The 16,652-nt window shown below is 39.7% G+C and overlaps 1 protein-coding gene and 1 long non-coding RNA gene across 2 annotated transcripts in view; one reads left to right on the forward strand and one right to left on the reverse strand.

The window, feature by feature from the left end:
- PTPN12 (protein tyrosine phosphatase non-receptor type 12) overlaps nucleotides 1-856 on the reverse strand; it is a 78,720-nt gene extending 77,864 nt beyond the window's left edge. Inside the window, exon 1 of the mRNA XM_006198487.3 lies at nucleotides 420-856. Coding sequence (XP_006198549.2) covers nucleotides 420-518 — 99 coding nt within the window. The 5' untranslated portion in view covers nucleotides 519-856. The remainder of the gene's footprint in view (nucleotides 1-419) is intronic.
- A 291-nt stretch (nucleotides 857-1,147) lies between these two features.
- The window catches only part of LOC140697447 (uncharacterized), a 74,417-nt gene continuing 58,912 nt past the window's right edge, over nucleotides 1,148-16,652 (forward strand). Inside the window, exons 1-2 of the long non-coding RNA XR_012074557.1 lie at nucleotides 1,148-2,023; nucleotides 2,122-2,177. This is a non-coding gene — a long non-coding RNA (uncharacterized lncRNA). The remainder of the gene's footprint in view (nucleotides 2,024-2,121; nucleotides 2,178-16,652) is intronic.

Genomic DNA, 16,652 nt, shown 5'->3' on the forward strand with positions numbered 1-16,652 from the left:
CTTGGGCAGACACCCGGCCTCGACCCTCCCAGGAAAGGAAGACTTGATTGGGAGGTGAGGAGAGACTAGCCGCCGGGCCTGCACCTTATTCGCCTCCGGCTCCCGGCCTGAGAAACAATAGGTGGTCGCGGGCGGCAGTGCTGAGTGCGGGCTCGGCCCGACGGCCGCTCCCTTCGCGTCCCGGACGCCAGTGGCGGGGGCAGCCGTCGCGGGAGGAGAGGAAAAGAGGCGTAGAGGCGTAGGCAATCTCACCTCCCGCCGGCCTCCGAGACCACCCGACCCTTGGGGATGGTGCGTGCCCCCTCCGCCCCTCTCCTTACAGCCGCACACAAAGCGCTGGCGGCCCCGGGTACCCCGGGCGAGGCGGCAGTGGGCTCTGGTGCCGGAGAGAGGCGGCGACAGCGGGGGGAGGGACTCACCATGAAGTCCCGGGCGAAGTTGTCCTCCCCATTGTGGTCTGGACTCTTCATGGCCTGGACCCTCTGGATGAATTTCCGCAGGATCTCCACTTGCTCCATCCTCCCGCGTCCCCCCGGCCGCGGTTGCTGGCCCCCCCGCCGCCCGCCCGCCCGGCGCAGAGCCCGCTCAGTCTTCCCCAGCTCGCTCCCCCAGCCCGTCCCCTCCCTCCGGATCCCCGCAGCTCCCTCCTCCTCCCCACCGCCCAAGGCGATGGCAGCGGCAGCACCGGCCCGGCTCCCGACCCTACAACTTCCAGGAGCAGTCGCCGCTCTCCCACAGTACGAGGCGAGCCGCTGCGGCTAGCGCCAACCCCAACCCCCAGCTTGCTCCATCCTCCTTCCCCGCCCTCCTCCTGCTCTGTCCGAGACGCCGCCACCGCCTTAGGAACACGGCTCTCCGCTCGCCCTGCCCCCCCACCCCTTCCCGGTTCCTCCTTCCCTCCCTCCCTACTAGCAGCCGCGAACGCCTCTCCCCACGGGCGCGCCTCCGCCACCACCCAGACGCGCGGTCCCGCGCTGCGGCTCCGCCCCGGGCGCTACGCCACGCCGCGCCGCACCGCCCCCGCCCGCCCCGCCCCGTCCACAAGCCCGCCCCGCCAGCCATTGCCCCTCTAGGACTGGCTGGAAGGCGCTTCGGCGGCCGACGGGGCGACTTGACTCCACTTCCGGGGCGTGGTCCCGCCCGGCCGGCTACTGGGTATGAGGAGCGCTAGGAGGAGGGAATTCGCCTCAGCAGGGCAAACCCTAGTCAGTTGGAGTAGGACTTGAGTTAGAAATTGCGGTCTCACCGCCTACTAGTGGGAAAAACGTATTTCTAGAAGGCTTCCGCGCCGCCGCCAGCCGTGGGCTGGGACTACAGGTCCCTGCCGGCAGGAGTCCAGGAGCGGGGGCGGGAGAGGGCGGCGGTGGGGAGACAGGCATGGTGGGAAGTTTGGTAGTGGCCTCTCCCGTTCACGGCAGGTATGTCTTCATTTTAATGTTGACGGCAGTTAGACCTTGGCACTCTGGGGAATAGCTACAGCCAAGAGAAAGGAAACGCTTTTTCAACGAAAGGACTTTTGCTTTTTTGCAAATCTGTCTAAACCCTGGTTAATGAGTGTCTGAAATTCGGAGTCCGTCCTCATACATAACGCGCATTTGGTGGGGGCTTGCTGAATTGAAGGAAATTTGTCGTCTTGCCTTCAGATTCGTAGCACCTCACAACTGAATAACAGACTTTGTGAGTATCTGTCCTAGTCTAATTCAACATTTTACAAAGAAAGTGATTTGCCCAAGGTCTCCCAGCATATTCTTAGCAGAGCCCAAACTAGAACTCAAATCTTTTGCTTTCACATCAACACCGAATTGCCTCTCACTAAGGAACGTAAACGTGATACTGTGACAGAAGTGAAGGAATTAATCCGTGGACTTCTTTTGGTCATTTATACCCACAAACAACGTTTTTTACGAATCAAATTGGTCAGGCAGTTTGGTTAAAATAGGAAATACTAGTGGTAGGCCCCATTTCCCAGATGAATGTTGAGAAGCACCGTGGAATTTAATGATAAACTCCTTCAAGAAAACAGGTATGAGTAACAAGATCCAATTTTCTATTTCTTTTAAAGAAATATATTTCTCTTTAAAATAATACAACTGATGTATACCAATCCACTCTTCTTCTCAGAAATAACAACTTACAGATGTGCCCTTCCACATCTCTTCCTATGCATTTCTATACAGGTATGTACGTGTAAAAACATACAGTTTTGTCCTGTATTTTAAAAATTCACTGCGAGGAATAGTTTAATTTCTGAGATAAGTTTCACTTGAAACAAGGCTCTGGAGTATTTATTTAACTGTTATCAGATTACTGATTCTCAGTTTCACTGGATCCTGAGAAAAGATCAGGATCTGGGTTTAAACACCTACCAATATATCTCACTGGAGAGTACTCTTTTTTCCCCCAGAACTAGGAGAGAAATTAGACTGTAGGCGGAGAAATGGGCAGATAATCAGGGTTGCCTCTACTTCTGGTATGGTACTTCTTTTGAAGAATGTGCAAATCAGATGGTCACTGATAAAGACTATATGCTGGACAACGAGCTATTAAGTGGTCTGGTGATAGTCCGCTCCGAAGTAACCTGTTTGAGTTACTTAGTCCTATTTTGGCTAGTATTTTTACAGGGTTTTTTTGTTTTGTTTTGTTTTTTAACTTTTCCTCCTATTGCAAGCTTCTCTTTCTTCTAACCCTTGAGTGTTTTTTGAGTTTTGAGTTCTCAGTAGCTACCTTTAGCATTTCATGGAGGTTAGGGAAAACAAAACTACTTTTATGGATTTCAGCTTTTTTGGAAAGACTTTCCTCTTTTTAATATATTTGGGTCTTGTTTCAATTTGCAGATATTTTTGAAATCACAATTGGAAGGGTGGTTGTGTGTGGGGGCATGGGGAGATACAAAAATGTCTTAGAGATGCCTTCTAAAGTCTATAGCTTAGTTCAGGAGACAAGAAAAAAACAATAAAATCTTAATGTAATTTAATAAATGTGAAATGAGTGATACAGACAATGAGTGGCTTAACAACTCTAAGAAAAGAAAATTATGAAGTGGGTTGTTAGCATGAAGTGGTCACAGAGGATCTTGAAGGATAAGTGAAATTAGAATTAAATGGGAAGGGGAACTCCCAGGGAAGAGAAGTGATGAAACAAAAAAACATGAAGATAGCAAAGCAGAAGTTTGAAGCAGAACTTTTGTAAATGTGTGAAGGCATTAAAGTAGAATGAGACTGGACTCTGGAGAGCATTCAATACCTGGCTCAGGTTTTGAACTTGATCCTGTGGTCAGTGGGAACCACTGAAGGTTTCTGAGTATAGAAGTGAAATTAGGCAAATAATAATCTGTCATATTAAGCTGTGTGGATAAGTTGCGAAGTAATAAGGGGAAAGAATGGAATGAGAGATATTAGGAGCCGATACATGAAACAACAAAAGCTGAACAAAGGTCATGGCACTGCAGTTACAAAGACACATATGGAGGTGAGAGACACTGAAGAAAACTTACAGAACTAGGTGACCAACTGACTTTGTGGGCAAGAAAGAAGGTAGAATTAAAAATGACTGAAATTACCAGACTAGAAGAGATCAGAAAGTTTGACAGACACAAAACTGTGCATGGTATGGACAAATGGAGACTTTTACACAGGTAGTGAGAGAAATTGGCACAACATCTCTGGAGGCAGTTTGGCCATAAATGTATCAAAATGTAAATGCCATTTGTGCTTTGACTGAAAAATTTATAGATAATATTTATCACAAACATATGCTTTTTGCAGGCTTATTTGTAATGACAAGAGTGGAAACAACATACCTGCCTATCAAAAGGTCACTGGCTAAAAAACAAAATCACATACATATAATTAAGTTCTATGAAGCCATTAAAAGATGAAAAAAATATGTGTTGATTGGAATAGGAACAACTCTCAAGATCTACTTATTAAATGAGAGAAGCTAGGCACACATTGTGTTTATGGTATTCTTCCATTTACATAAAATGGAATGTGGATAAAAATACTTGAACTTCTGTAAGATGTTTCTGAAAGATGCTTCAAAAACTGTTAGCTGTGGTCACCTCTAGGAGGGCCTTGAGAATCTTTGGTAGAAAGGAGACAATTTCCAACATGTATATGCTGCTATATTCTGAGTATTTTACCATATGTGTGCATAACTTTTCTAACAAAATTAAATCTTTTTAATTAAAAACATTTTTTTAGACTTTCAACCTAGCTGATAGGAAGAATGGCAATATGTTTAATAGAAACACACAAATAAAGAAAAAAGGAAACAGATCTTGTTTGGGTGATGTTTTTAAATGGCACAGGCTAAGTGTCAGAATGCCCACCTACTTACACTACAATTCTCAAGGAACAGCTGAGGGTTTGGCCACTTGATCCAAGTTCACCAATCCATGTGGACTGTCCAGCAACCTATGGCTTGGTGTAGGAACATGATCTGGGAGTATCAGTTCTCACTGTTAAGAATTGGAACTTAGAAGCCTAGAGAGATTAAGTCATGAAGCAGCAAGGGCAGACACTGAATGCCACGGGATAGAATCAGGGATTTGACAAGCTAAAACCTTGACGAGTAGAAAGTATAGAGAATCTGGTTGGTCAAGAAAGAAGCACTAAGCAGGCATGCAGAGATATGTAGAGATGTTGCCTTATGACCCATGTGGCCATGGGAGAGATGGGGAGAATCTCTGAGCAACTTTACTTCCTTAACTTTTTAGGACAGATTCGGTTGACATTTATTCCAGAAGTAAATTCTGCTTTTCTTGAAAGAGAATAGGGCAATAATAAAAATCGTAGGCTCTGACGTGAGAGAGACGGAGGTTCAAAAGCCCATTCCATTTCTTACTCAGGGCAAGTCACTTAACCTCTCTAAGCCTCAGTTTCATCTTCTAGGAAAGCTGCCTGGTGCTATTTTAATGAGCTGTGTTTCAGAATTAGTGTACTACATGTTACCCTTGCTTATAGAAAAAACAAAGTGAGAACTGGTTAAACAAAGAATGAATGGTTTCCAGACCTTTTATTACTTTTTTACCCCCTGTCTCTTCTTTAGGCTATTTCCTTACTCACTAGCTACCTTCACTTTGGGTAAATACATGAGGGATGAGAAGAAACCCAAATATAATTTTCAGAAATCTCCTTTCTTCTTAGTACTTTTTGAAGGTTTGAGTGGGAGTTTAATAATCCAAAAGAGGGTTCAGGGTTACATACCCTGTTTCATATTCACAGTATCCCCTCCCCTCCTTACTCAGGTAAAAGCAATGCTTTATATGTATGTAGAAATTTTAACTTTTGGAGTATTGCTACATCTGTTCTCTCATAAAAGCTACCTTTATTATGACTTTCATGACATTATACCTCTTTGTGAGTTCTATTTTTTTTAACAACCCTGGGAAATAATTTGGCATCATTGTTCTTGTTAATAGATGAAAAACTAAATAAAACATGGGAGTGAACATGACTAGCTCATGTAAAAAACAAATGTCAGATGCATGGCCAGAACCCACAGGTCCTGAGTTTCCAGCTTGTTGCATAAAGCACTGAGTCACAATGCTTTTATACCTGATGTAATTAAGTGAAACTACAGATGAAGAGTTAAACCATTCCTAAGATTATCCCAAAGTAGCACTTCTGATATTAACTTGTCATTTCATTCTACATCTCTCAGTCTTCTCCATAGTCTCAAACTTAAGGACTCGTAGCTGGGAAGTTATGGTAGAGGGAGGGAAATTCTTCTGTGGTTTTCTCCTGTTATTCTTTACTCCCTCATTCCTAGACCTAGTCACAGCAACAAAGCTGTTCACCATTTTTTATTAGTGAGTTTACTGTTAAAATATGAAATCCAGTAGATAGGGGACTGAGGGGAAAAGGAGCATATCTTTTTGTTTAGAGTAACATAAGATTTTTAGAAGAAAGGGATATAAAAATGGAGAGAAGTTTGGAAAGGATGAAATTTCTTTAATAATACAAGTTTCTAAAGTTAATGTTTCAGAATTCTTTCCACATAATACTCCCTGTTTACTCTCATTAGTCTACCCTAAAGTAAGCCAGCTGGGTAGTATCATCTCCATGTTTATTTATGCTTTAGGGATAGTAATGCCTAAGCTTAGAGAAATTAAATGATTTGCCTGAGGTCATATGGATGGCAGAACTGGAACCAAAACCTAGGTGATTGTCCACTCAATGAAAGCTTCAGAGTGTTACACAACAAAGGATAAAGGATGTAATAATAAATACTAACTGCAGGAGAATGCTGTAATTAAATCCACTCTCTTCTCTAAGTTTTCGATTTCGTATTTCTCATGCTGTTTCATTCAACATTCAAAGAAAAATTAAAATTTCATAAGTAACTTCAAAGTCAGCTACTACCTGAGCATCTAATTAGTGACCCTTCAAAATGATGACATTTAGTTTCTGTGCTCAGGAATAGATCATTAACAAGGGCTGTGACATATGATTTCACTGGATATAAAATCCATCCAGTATATTGATTGGGCTCAAGCCTAGCTATCAGCAAAAAACTCCAAAACAAAACAAGCAAAAAAATCCCTTTCATTCAGTGACTGCTAGTACTTTAGGTTAAAATAAATTGTGGATAAAGTCAAATACTGTATAATCTCACTTATATATGGAATCTAAAACAAACTCATAGAAAAAGAGATCAGACTTATGGTTACCTCAGGCAAAGGATATGGTGGGAGTGGGGAGATTAGAGGAAGGTAGTCAGAAGGTACAAATGTAATGTACAGTTGTAACATAAATAAGTACTAGGGATGTAATGTACAATATGATGACTATAGTTAACACTGTCGCATGACATATAGGAAAGTTGTAGAAAAAGAGTAGATCCTAAGAGTTCTCATCACAAAGGGAAAAATTACCTGGAGATCATCATTCTAAGTGAAGTAAGCCAGGAAAAGAAAGAAAAATACCATATGATATCACTTATGTGTGGAGTCTAAAGAAAAAAAAAGACAAATGAACTTATTTATGAAACAGAAACAGACAGACATAGAAAACAAACTTATGGTTACCGTGGGGGAAGGGAGTAGGAAGGGATAAATTGGGAGTTCAAGACTTGCAGATATTGACTGGTATATATAAAATAAACAGGTTTATACTGTGTAGCACAGGGAACTATATTCCTTATCTTGTAGTAATGTATGGTGAAAAAAGAATATGAAAATGAATATATGAATGTTCATGTAGGACTGAAGCATTGTGCTGTACACCAGAAATTGACACAACATTGTAAGCTGACTATACTTAAATAAAAAAAAGATTAAAAAAAAAAAGAAAAATTATTTTCTTTTTTCTTCTTTCTTTTCTTTTTATTTATATGAAGTGATGGGTGTTAGCTGAACCTATTGTGGTAATCATTTCACAATGGGATTCAAGCCATCCTGCTCTACACCTTAAACTTATATGGTGACATATGTCAATTATTTCTTAATAAAACTAGAAAAAATAAATTGTGATTCCACTTATATGAGGTATCTGAAGTAGTCAAATTCAAGAAACATAGAGTAGAATGGTGGTTACCAGAGTCTGGGGGTAGGAGGAAAAGGGCAGCTTTTTAGTGGGTATAGAGTTTTGATTTGCAAGATTGAAAAGTTCTGGAGATCTGTTCCACAACATTGTGAATATACCTAAAATTTCTGAACTGTACACCTAAAAGTGTTTGTCTCCTGCAGGGAAGCTTTATGCATGTTTGGTGCCTTGATTTTTGTTTTTGGTGCCCCAGCTTTGGGGGCTGCTGCCTGAGGATGCTTCTTGATTGCCTGGCTCTGGTAACCAGGAAGTTTGCGTTCTTGGGTCCCACAGCACTATTGCAATTGGAAAAATGAGTTTTGGCAGGTTGTCACCCCCAAGGCACTGTATAGGCATTGGACTGAGGCACCCCCCAACTCCAGTCTTTCTGGGAAGGAGGCCAGTTTGCTTGTCCTGGAGCTTTGACCTGAGGGGCAGGCTTCAAGTTTAGTACGCATTTGTGGCCTATTGAGCGGCTCTCAAGGAACATAGGACACACCACTGGGCTCCCCAACTCTGCTTTGCTCCAGTCTACCGGTATCACCCAGAAAAGGCCTTATACACTCATCTGGAGCCCTGAGTTTTGCAACTACCACCCAGGGGTGCCTCCAGATCACCTGGCTGTGGTGGCCAGTGGGGCATACACTTATGGTCCTACAGGACTCTATAGATTTGCATACGTTTAAAAGCTGACGCCTGAGGGTTTGGCTTCCAGTCAGCCTGAATCTAGGTGCTAAGATCCTCCCCTTTGGGACACTGACAGATCTTGGCACACTTCAACTACTGGGAGCTGTTAAAAAGATAATAGTCTGCTTAGTTATGCGCAAAGGTTTGAGAGACAACCAAGAGGAAATGAAATGACAAATTTCATCTCCTACATGAGGCCACTCCTTCAAGACTGGGAGAGGTGGTTTCATCAACTGTTAGAAACCAACACAGAGTCACACAAAATGAAGAAGCAGAGGAATGTGTTCCAAGTGAAAGAACAAGATAAAACCTCAGGAAAAAAAAAAAAACCTTAATGAAATAGAGATAAGTAATTTTCCTGATTAAGAGCTTAAAGTAATGGTCATAAAGGTGCTCACTGAACTGGGGGAAAGAACGGATGAACGCAGTGAAAACTTACAACAGAGAGATGAAAAATATGAGGAAGTACCAAATAGAAGTCACAGAGCAAAGAATACAGTCACTGAGCTGAAAAATACCCTAGAGGGATTTAAGAGGAGACTAGCTGAAGCAGAAGAAAGGGTAAGTCATCTCGAAGACAGAGCAGCGGAACTTACCCAGTCAGAGGAACACAGTGAAGATAGCTTAAGGAACTTACAGTACAACATCAAGCAGATTAACATTTGTATCATAGGGCTCCCAGAAGGGGAGAGAGAAAGAGGAAGAGATCTTATTTGAAGAAATAATGGCTAAATACTCTGATCTAAAGAAGGAAACAGACATGCAGATCCAGGAATCCCAGAGTTCCAAATAAGGGAAACCAAATAAGAGACCCACATTATACTTTAAATGTCAAAAATTATAGACAAGAAGAAAATCTTAAAAGCAAGAGAAAAACAACTTGCTATATACAAGGGGACCTCCATAAAACAACAGAATTTTCAACAGAAACTGCATGCTGTAAGGCAGTGGCACAATATATTCAAAGTGCTGAAAGGAAAAAGCTTCCAACCAAGAATACTATACCTGGCAGCCAAGTTCACTCAGAAGTGAAGGAGAGATTAGGTGTTTTCCAGACAAGCAAAAGCTAAAAGAGTTCATCACCATTAAATTGGCCGTACAAGAAATGCCAAAGGAACTTCTTTCAGCTGAAAAGAAAGGGTGCTAATTAATAACAAGAACACTTGTGTAAGAATAAATCCCACTGCAAAGGCAAATATATAGTAAAGGTAGTGAATTCACCACTATTTATAAAGCTAGTATGAAAGCTTAAAGACAAAAGTAGTAAAAATAACTATGATTACAATAGTTAAAGGATACACAAAAGATGTAAAGTGGGACATCAAAAACGAAATGAGGCAGGGGGAGTAATAACAATGCGCTTTACAATGGGATCAAACTTAAGTTGTAGCAACTTAAAATAGACTTGAACTAATTTAAAACTTAAATAGTTAAATATATATAAGTGGTTGTATGTAAGCCTCATGGTAACCACAAAGCAAAAATCTATAGTAAATACACAAAAGATAAAGAGAAGGCAATATAAGCGTACCACTAAAGAAAGTCAAACCACAAATAAGGAGAACAAGAGAAGAACAAAGGCAGAGAAAACAACTACAGAAACAGCCAGAAAACAATGAAATACCACTAAGTCTATTCCTTTCAATAATTACTTTAAGTGTAAATAAACTAAATGCTCCAATCAAAAGACATTGGGAGGCTGAACAGATTTTTGTTTAATCCATCTTTATACTGCCTACAAAACACTCACTTTGTTGATTGATTGATTGATTGTTTTTGTTTTTGACAAAGTGAACAGCTGCTTTGTTACTCAGAAGGGGAAATGGAAGGAAAGTCCTTGAGCAGAGAGAAGGACGGAAGGGTGCTTGAGCAGGGAAGGGAAGCACTCTAGCCAGGAGCTGTCAGCCAAGATGGCCCGTAGAGACAGCTCCAGCCCAGGACTTGCTGAGGGGTCTTTTGTTAGAAGGCTCTGCCATTGTTATCTTCATTCCAGTGGTGGTGTTAATTATTTTCTGCTACAGACTCCTTCCTCCCTCAGAGCTCAGCCCTGAAACAAAAAGCAATTAGCAGAAACTTCAGTGGGAACAAAGGAAGAGATACTGTGGTATGTCCTTGGATTTTAAGGAGCCAGCTGTGGGATAAGAGAAATGACCTGCCTTTTCTTCAGCTAGGTACTTCCTTTCCCTTGTTAATGAGTCAGGGTCAGTAAGTCTGCCTAACCACCTCTCTCGACTACCCCCTGAGAGACTTCAGACTCAAGAGTCTTCTTGGGGAAATGGATGGAGGCCTCTCTCTTCTGTAGCTTCTTCCTGCTGTACAGGGATGTAGGCCTGCCTACCAGAGCAGAAGTCTCTCTATATTTTCTTAATCTAGATAATCTGACCCTGGGATAGGCTTCCATCCATGTAGCAGCAGAATCTTATTTTGAAATTGCTGGATACAATTTGAAATGAAGCAGGAAATTACTTGAATTGAAAATGGCCCAATAAGCAGGGCTGACAGGGTAATTATGGCAGGGCCTAGGAAGGGCGATAATCAAGGCAAGACACTGGGCATTTGCCCACCGAGTTCTTCACCCTGTTTTCTGATGCTTCCTGTCAACTCTAATAGACTTCTGATCTCTTCTTGTCTCTGCCCTGATTGGTTGTAATCCCCTGTGTGGCCAGGTTTAGGACAGGCAAGGGAGAAAGGAATGGATTTAAATGTGTGGCCTTGAGAGTTCGATTTTCCAGGTAGAGAGCGCTGTGTCTAGGTTCCCACCACAGGGTAAGATTGGGAGGGATTGGGATTCCTGACAAGTAACACTTGTTGAAATTTCCAGTTTTTACATGGAAACTAGGAGGCCGCGGTATGAGTTTTTTGGTCATCCATGGCAGAAAAGGGGTAGTGTGTCAGTTATAGCCAATTTTTTTTCTTCTCTGCAGCTGCCTCCTGAGACTTAGATAAGAAAATTAGTTTTTAGTCAAGAGAGGCGCAGAGGTATGATCCTGGGGGCAACAGCCTCGGTAACAAAAAGGAAAGTTGCTTTAACACCCCCCACCCAAATCTCCAAAGATTCTATTTAGCCATGAAAGTTTTAAAGGGAAATGGAATAATCTCAGTTAATCATTGAGATAGGTGGTCAGAGTCATTGCCATCCTCCAATGCCTACAGGCTTGTCCTAAACAACTGCTTGAGTCTGCTCTTCTAAGACTTAGGGGGGCCTGGGAGACTTCAGTTTTTGTATAAACAAGAGGCAGGGGTGGGGGTGCCTCACAGAGTTCTGGTTCCTTTCAATCCCGCCCCCCTTTTTTGATACTCCTCAATCTTGAGGAGAATGGTTGTTGGTCAAGAAAGGGATAATGTATTGGGTAAAGAGGTTAATCATAAACTTGGCAGATGAATGCAATTTTAAGGGGACTCAGTTTCAAATCTCCCCTTTTAAAAGACTCACTTTTTATGTAGGGACTCACACAAACTGAAAGTAAAGGGATAGAAAAATATATTCCACGTGAATGAAAACCAAAAGAAAGGTAGAGTAACTACACTTAAAAATATAGAAACAAAGAATGTAGTAAGAAACAACAAAGGGCACTTCATAATGATAAAAAGAAGAGAAAACATTTTGTAAGTATTTATGCCCCCAACACAAGAGACCCTAAATATATAAAGCAAATACTAATAAACCTAAAGGGAGAAATATATAGCCATACAATAATAGTTGGGGACTTTAATACCCCACTTACATCAATGGATAGATCTGAACAACACATTAGACCAGATAGACTGAACAGATGTTTACAGACATTCCATCCCAAAGCAACAGAATACACATTCTTCTCAAGTGCACATGGAACATTTTCCAATGTAAGAGACTACTATGAACAATTATATGCCAACAAATTGGAAAACCTAGAGGAAAATGATAAATTCCTAGAAACATACAGCCTACCAAGACTGAATCATGATGAAATAGAAAATCTGAACAGACTGATTACTTTGAGCCTCTTGGTTATTCAGCTATAGTCAAACATAAATAATTGGTGTTGTTAGGGAGCTATTCAAATCTCAAGTAAAATCTGTAAGAGGGAAATTTCATTTCTAAGACTCATCATAACATTATGCAAAAGTCATTAATGCCCATAGAATTTTACAAGGCACCTTACATGCATATTATGTTCCATTCAGTGAAATCCTTAGATGGTTGCCTTGCCTTGTCAGTGACTATCACACTTCAGGATGCCCATTTTGTAATCACATTCAAGTTCATTCAGTACTTGAAAATTTCTTTAAGGGCATTTACTGTTAATAGCTAGTTGTTTTTTTTTTTAATTCTATTTTGATGGGGAGGTAATTTGGTTTGTTTGTTTGTTTGTTTTTTAATGGAGGAACTGGGGATGGAACCCAGGACCTTGTGCATGCTAAGCATGTGCTCTAACACTGAGCTACCCTCCCCCCATTTTTCTTAGTTTTCAACTTAGAAACATTCAGATTTTAAACTAATTTTTAAATTTTCTTTTAATATGTTCTACCAGTTACTTTTTAAAAGTAAACGTATTAAAAATACTTTTAACTTTGAGATATATGTTTCCTTCTTTTTTCAAAGAAATAAGGTATGTAGTTTATCAAGCAGTTATTATCTACCCTCTCCTTATCTGTCTTTAAGCACTTCCATTATTTTAAAATTCAAATGAAACATTTGCTTATACCGTTATTTAATAGTAACTTGTCCCTCAGTGATCCTTTATTTCCTTTTCTGACTTAAATGTTTGATATATAATGTTTCTTCAGTAGATTCCACTTTGCCCTTTCTCCAACTATCCCTGATCTTTCTATTGAATGTTCCATAAAGACTATTTTAAGTATATTCATAATATGTCAGAAAAACAGTGGTTTTATTTCTGATGAGCAATTTGTGAGACATTACTTATGCAATGATTGTAACAGCTAAACTTTTAATTGTGTATTTGTGTGGGGGGATGGGGAGATAGTTACGATTTCCACTAAAACACTCAGAGCTGCCCAGGCAACCCTTTTATTCATTCTTGGTCAACTCCCACAGCTCCTCAAACTGTAAACCCTACTTCCTCATTCCTAGAGAAAATAGGAGTTACAAAGTTTCACCTCACTTCCCACTTCCCATGCAAAATTTGGAAATCACAATATCCCATACTCATTTGTTTCTCGCCACTATTAGGATTCTTAATTCTTTCTGAGGCTAACCTCTCTATTCTCTTTTACTTCTTCATAGTCTTGCTGTGTAAATATCTCCTCTCCTTTATCTGTCTTCAGTCTTTCCCTCTCCACTGACTTTCCTTATTCTACAAAATGCTTAAGACTCCCACAAACTACTCGACAGTCTGACTATTCTTACCATTTCTTATAAAAGGACCTCATACTTGCTAAACCGAATAACCTATTAGTTTACATCCTACTCAATCTTTCTGTGGCATTTGACCCTTTTCAATATATATCCTTCCTTCTTAAAATTCTCCCCTTCCTTAGTTTTATTTTTAAATTGAGGTGAAATTGACACAGCATAAAATTAACCATTTTAAAATGAACAATTCAGTGGCATTCAGTATCCACAATGTTATACAACCACCATCTCTATCTACTTCTAAAACATTTTTATGATTCCAAAAGGAAACCCCGTACCCACTAAGCACTTCTTTCCCACTCCTCCAACCCTTCAACCCCTGGCAACCATTAATCTGTGTTCTGTCTCCATGTATTTACCTATTCATGGATATTTTATATAAATGGAATCATACAGTATGTGACCTCTTGTGTCTGGCTTTTTTAGCATAATTTTTTTCTTATTTATTTTAGATCCTAATATTTTGCCTCAGATTTTATTTAAGTAATGAAACATTACAGGTAGAATTGAGATTCTTTTGTAGTCTTCCCTTCCCTCCCTCCCCAGAAGTAACTATTATCTTGGATTTAGAATTTTCATTCTTCCAGTGTTCAGTGTTATGTTGAGTGGTATCTTGACTTTAAAACAGATCATGGTTAAAAAACATGGAACATAAAATTTATCATCCTAACCATCTTTAAGTGTACAGTTCAGTTGTGTTAAGTGTATTCACAATTTTGTGAAACAGATCGCCAGGATGTTTTCATCTTGACAGAACTGCAAGTCTATACCAATCAAACAACAACTGCCCTTTTCCTCTTTCCCACAGCCCCTGATAACCACCATTCTACTTCCTTTTTCAATAATTTTGATTACATTAGCTACCTCATGTAAGTAGAATCATACAGTAGTTGTCTTTTTGTGACTGGCTTATTCCATTAGCATAATACCCTTAAAATTCAACTATGTGTCCACGTGACAGGATTATCCGCACTTTTTAAGGCTGAATAATATTCCTGTATGTGCCACATTTTCTTTATTCCTTCCTTGATGAACATTGGGCTATTTCTACCTTTTGACTGTTGTGCATAGTGCTGCTATGAACATGTGTGTACACGTACCTGGAGCAGTATCACTATGGTCATACGGTAATTCTGTTTTTAACTTTTGGAGGAACAACAAAACTGTTTTTTTCAGTGGCTGTACCATTTTATATTCTCAACACTATGTACGAGAGTCCCAATTTCTCCATATCCTTTCCAATGCTTGTTATTTTCCTCAAAAAAATTTTTTGGTAATTTTTAGCCATCTTAGTGGGTGTGAAGTAGTACCTTGTGGTTTTGATTTGCATTTTCCTAATGATATTGAGCATCTTATGCTTATTGGCCATTTGTGTATCTTCTTTGCAAAAATATCTATTCAAGTCTTTTGCACTTTTTAGTTGAGTTCTTTGTCTTTTTGTTGTTGAGTTGTAAGAGTGCTTTATATCTTCTAGTTACTAGACCCCTATTGGATAATGAGTAGCGGAAATTTTTTTCTTATTCTGTAGGTTATCTCTTTCCTTAGGTTTTAAAACACTACTCTCTGCTATTTTCCTTCTGTGTCTCTTTCAAACGGTATATTTGTTCAGGAGGATAATTTTGAATGTTTTAGGTACTGGCAGTAAAAACACAAATATTGTTTACTCTCTGACACCTTTTTATCTCTTTCACTATCTTCCTTATTTCTTTTAATGCCTTAATGTGAGCATTTTCTAGCATTATGTTGCCTTCTCTGTGGATGCTTTCTGCCCTTTTTTTTGTCCAAGAAAAAGCCTATTCAGCCTTTAGTTCCCAATCTTGACATCAGTCCTCTGGGATACTTACACTATGGGAAGATGCTGTGATTTCACCAGGAAAAGTCAATCACTCCTTCTTTGCTCCTATAGCACTTTATGTACTTAACACAATGTTATAATCCTTACGTTGCTTTATACTTGTTTGTTTATGTACCTAGGATGCGAGCTCTTTAATGTTGAGCTCTTACCCTCATAGCTAATAAATCTCTCTGAAGTTCCTAGTAAAAGTCTAGCACATTGCAGTTGTTCAACAAATATTGAATGAATTATCAGGCCCTGAATTTTTTAAACTTTTCACCATGGATAACTTTAAATTTATACAAAAGTAAAGAGAAAAGTGAAATGAATCACCATTACTCATCTATCAGCTTTGATAATTATTAATACATGGCCAGTCTTGTTTCATCTAAATCCCTTCACTCTTTCTCTCCACTGAATTATTTTGAAGCAAACCTCAGAAATCATTTCATTCAAAAATTCTTTTCTGACATTTTTAAAGGAAAGATTTGAACTTTAAAATAAAACTTTAGTGTATATAATAAAACCCTCAATTAACTATCCCTCAATTTTAAGAGAAGACAATAAGAAATTATTTGTGTGATCTCAGAACTTAAACAGTTTTGATTTAGTGGGTTCTAATCTTACAACAAATCCAGCATAATCTTCTACATTTCTACACTTAGAAAAACTCTCAAATGACAAACCGTCATTCATTATACTAACTTTAAAGTTATTGCAAAATATAAATTATCACAGAAACAGCCAAGGTAAAGTATTTTACTTAGGCAAGAAATATACTTTTTTATGGTAAAATAAAAAAAAAATTGTTGAATCTCATTTCACCAGAAAAATAATGTTTCATTACACTCAGATATACAATGACACAGCCAGAGCTCCAAAGTGTTTTTTGACTGCATTGCAAACGAAGTGCATAGTGTAGTATGAGTACGGTTAAGAATGTTGAAAATTACTATTCTTTACTTCTTTAATCTAATAAACATTTTTTGAGCTCTTTCTATTTCCTTTATTACCTTTGGGGGCTCTGTAGGAAACTTGTGAAGGTCTTTTCTCGTATATCTCATGATTACCACTTGCTAAGCCACTATCATCTCTCGCCTGCCTTTTATGATAGTCTTCTAACTGGTCTTTCTGCATCAGCCCTTGTCTGCCTCGGCCACAAAGATCAGAATGGTCCTTTAAAAATGGTCATTTAAAAAAACGAGTTGGATCCCATTACTCCTTGGCTCAAACCCCCTAGTGGCTT

This window comes from Vicugna pacos, chromosome 7 (assembly GCF_048564905.1).
Source record: "Vicugna pacos chromosome 7, VicPac4, whole genome shotgun sequence".
Lineage (NCBI taxonomy): Eukaryota > Metazoa > Chordata > Mammalia > Artiodactyla > Camelidae > Vicugna > Vicugna pacos.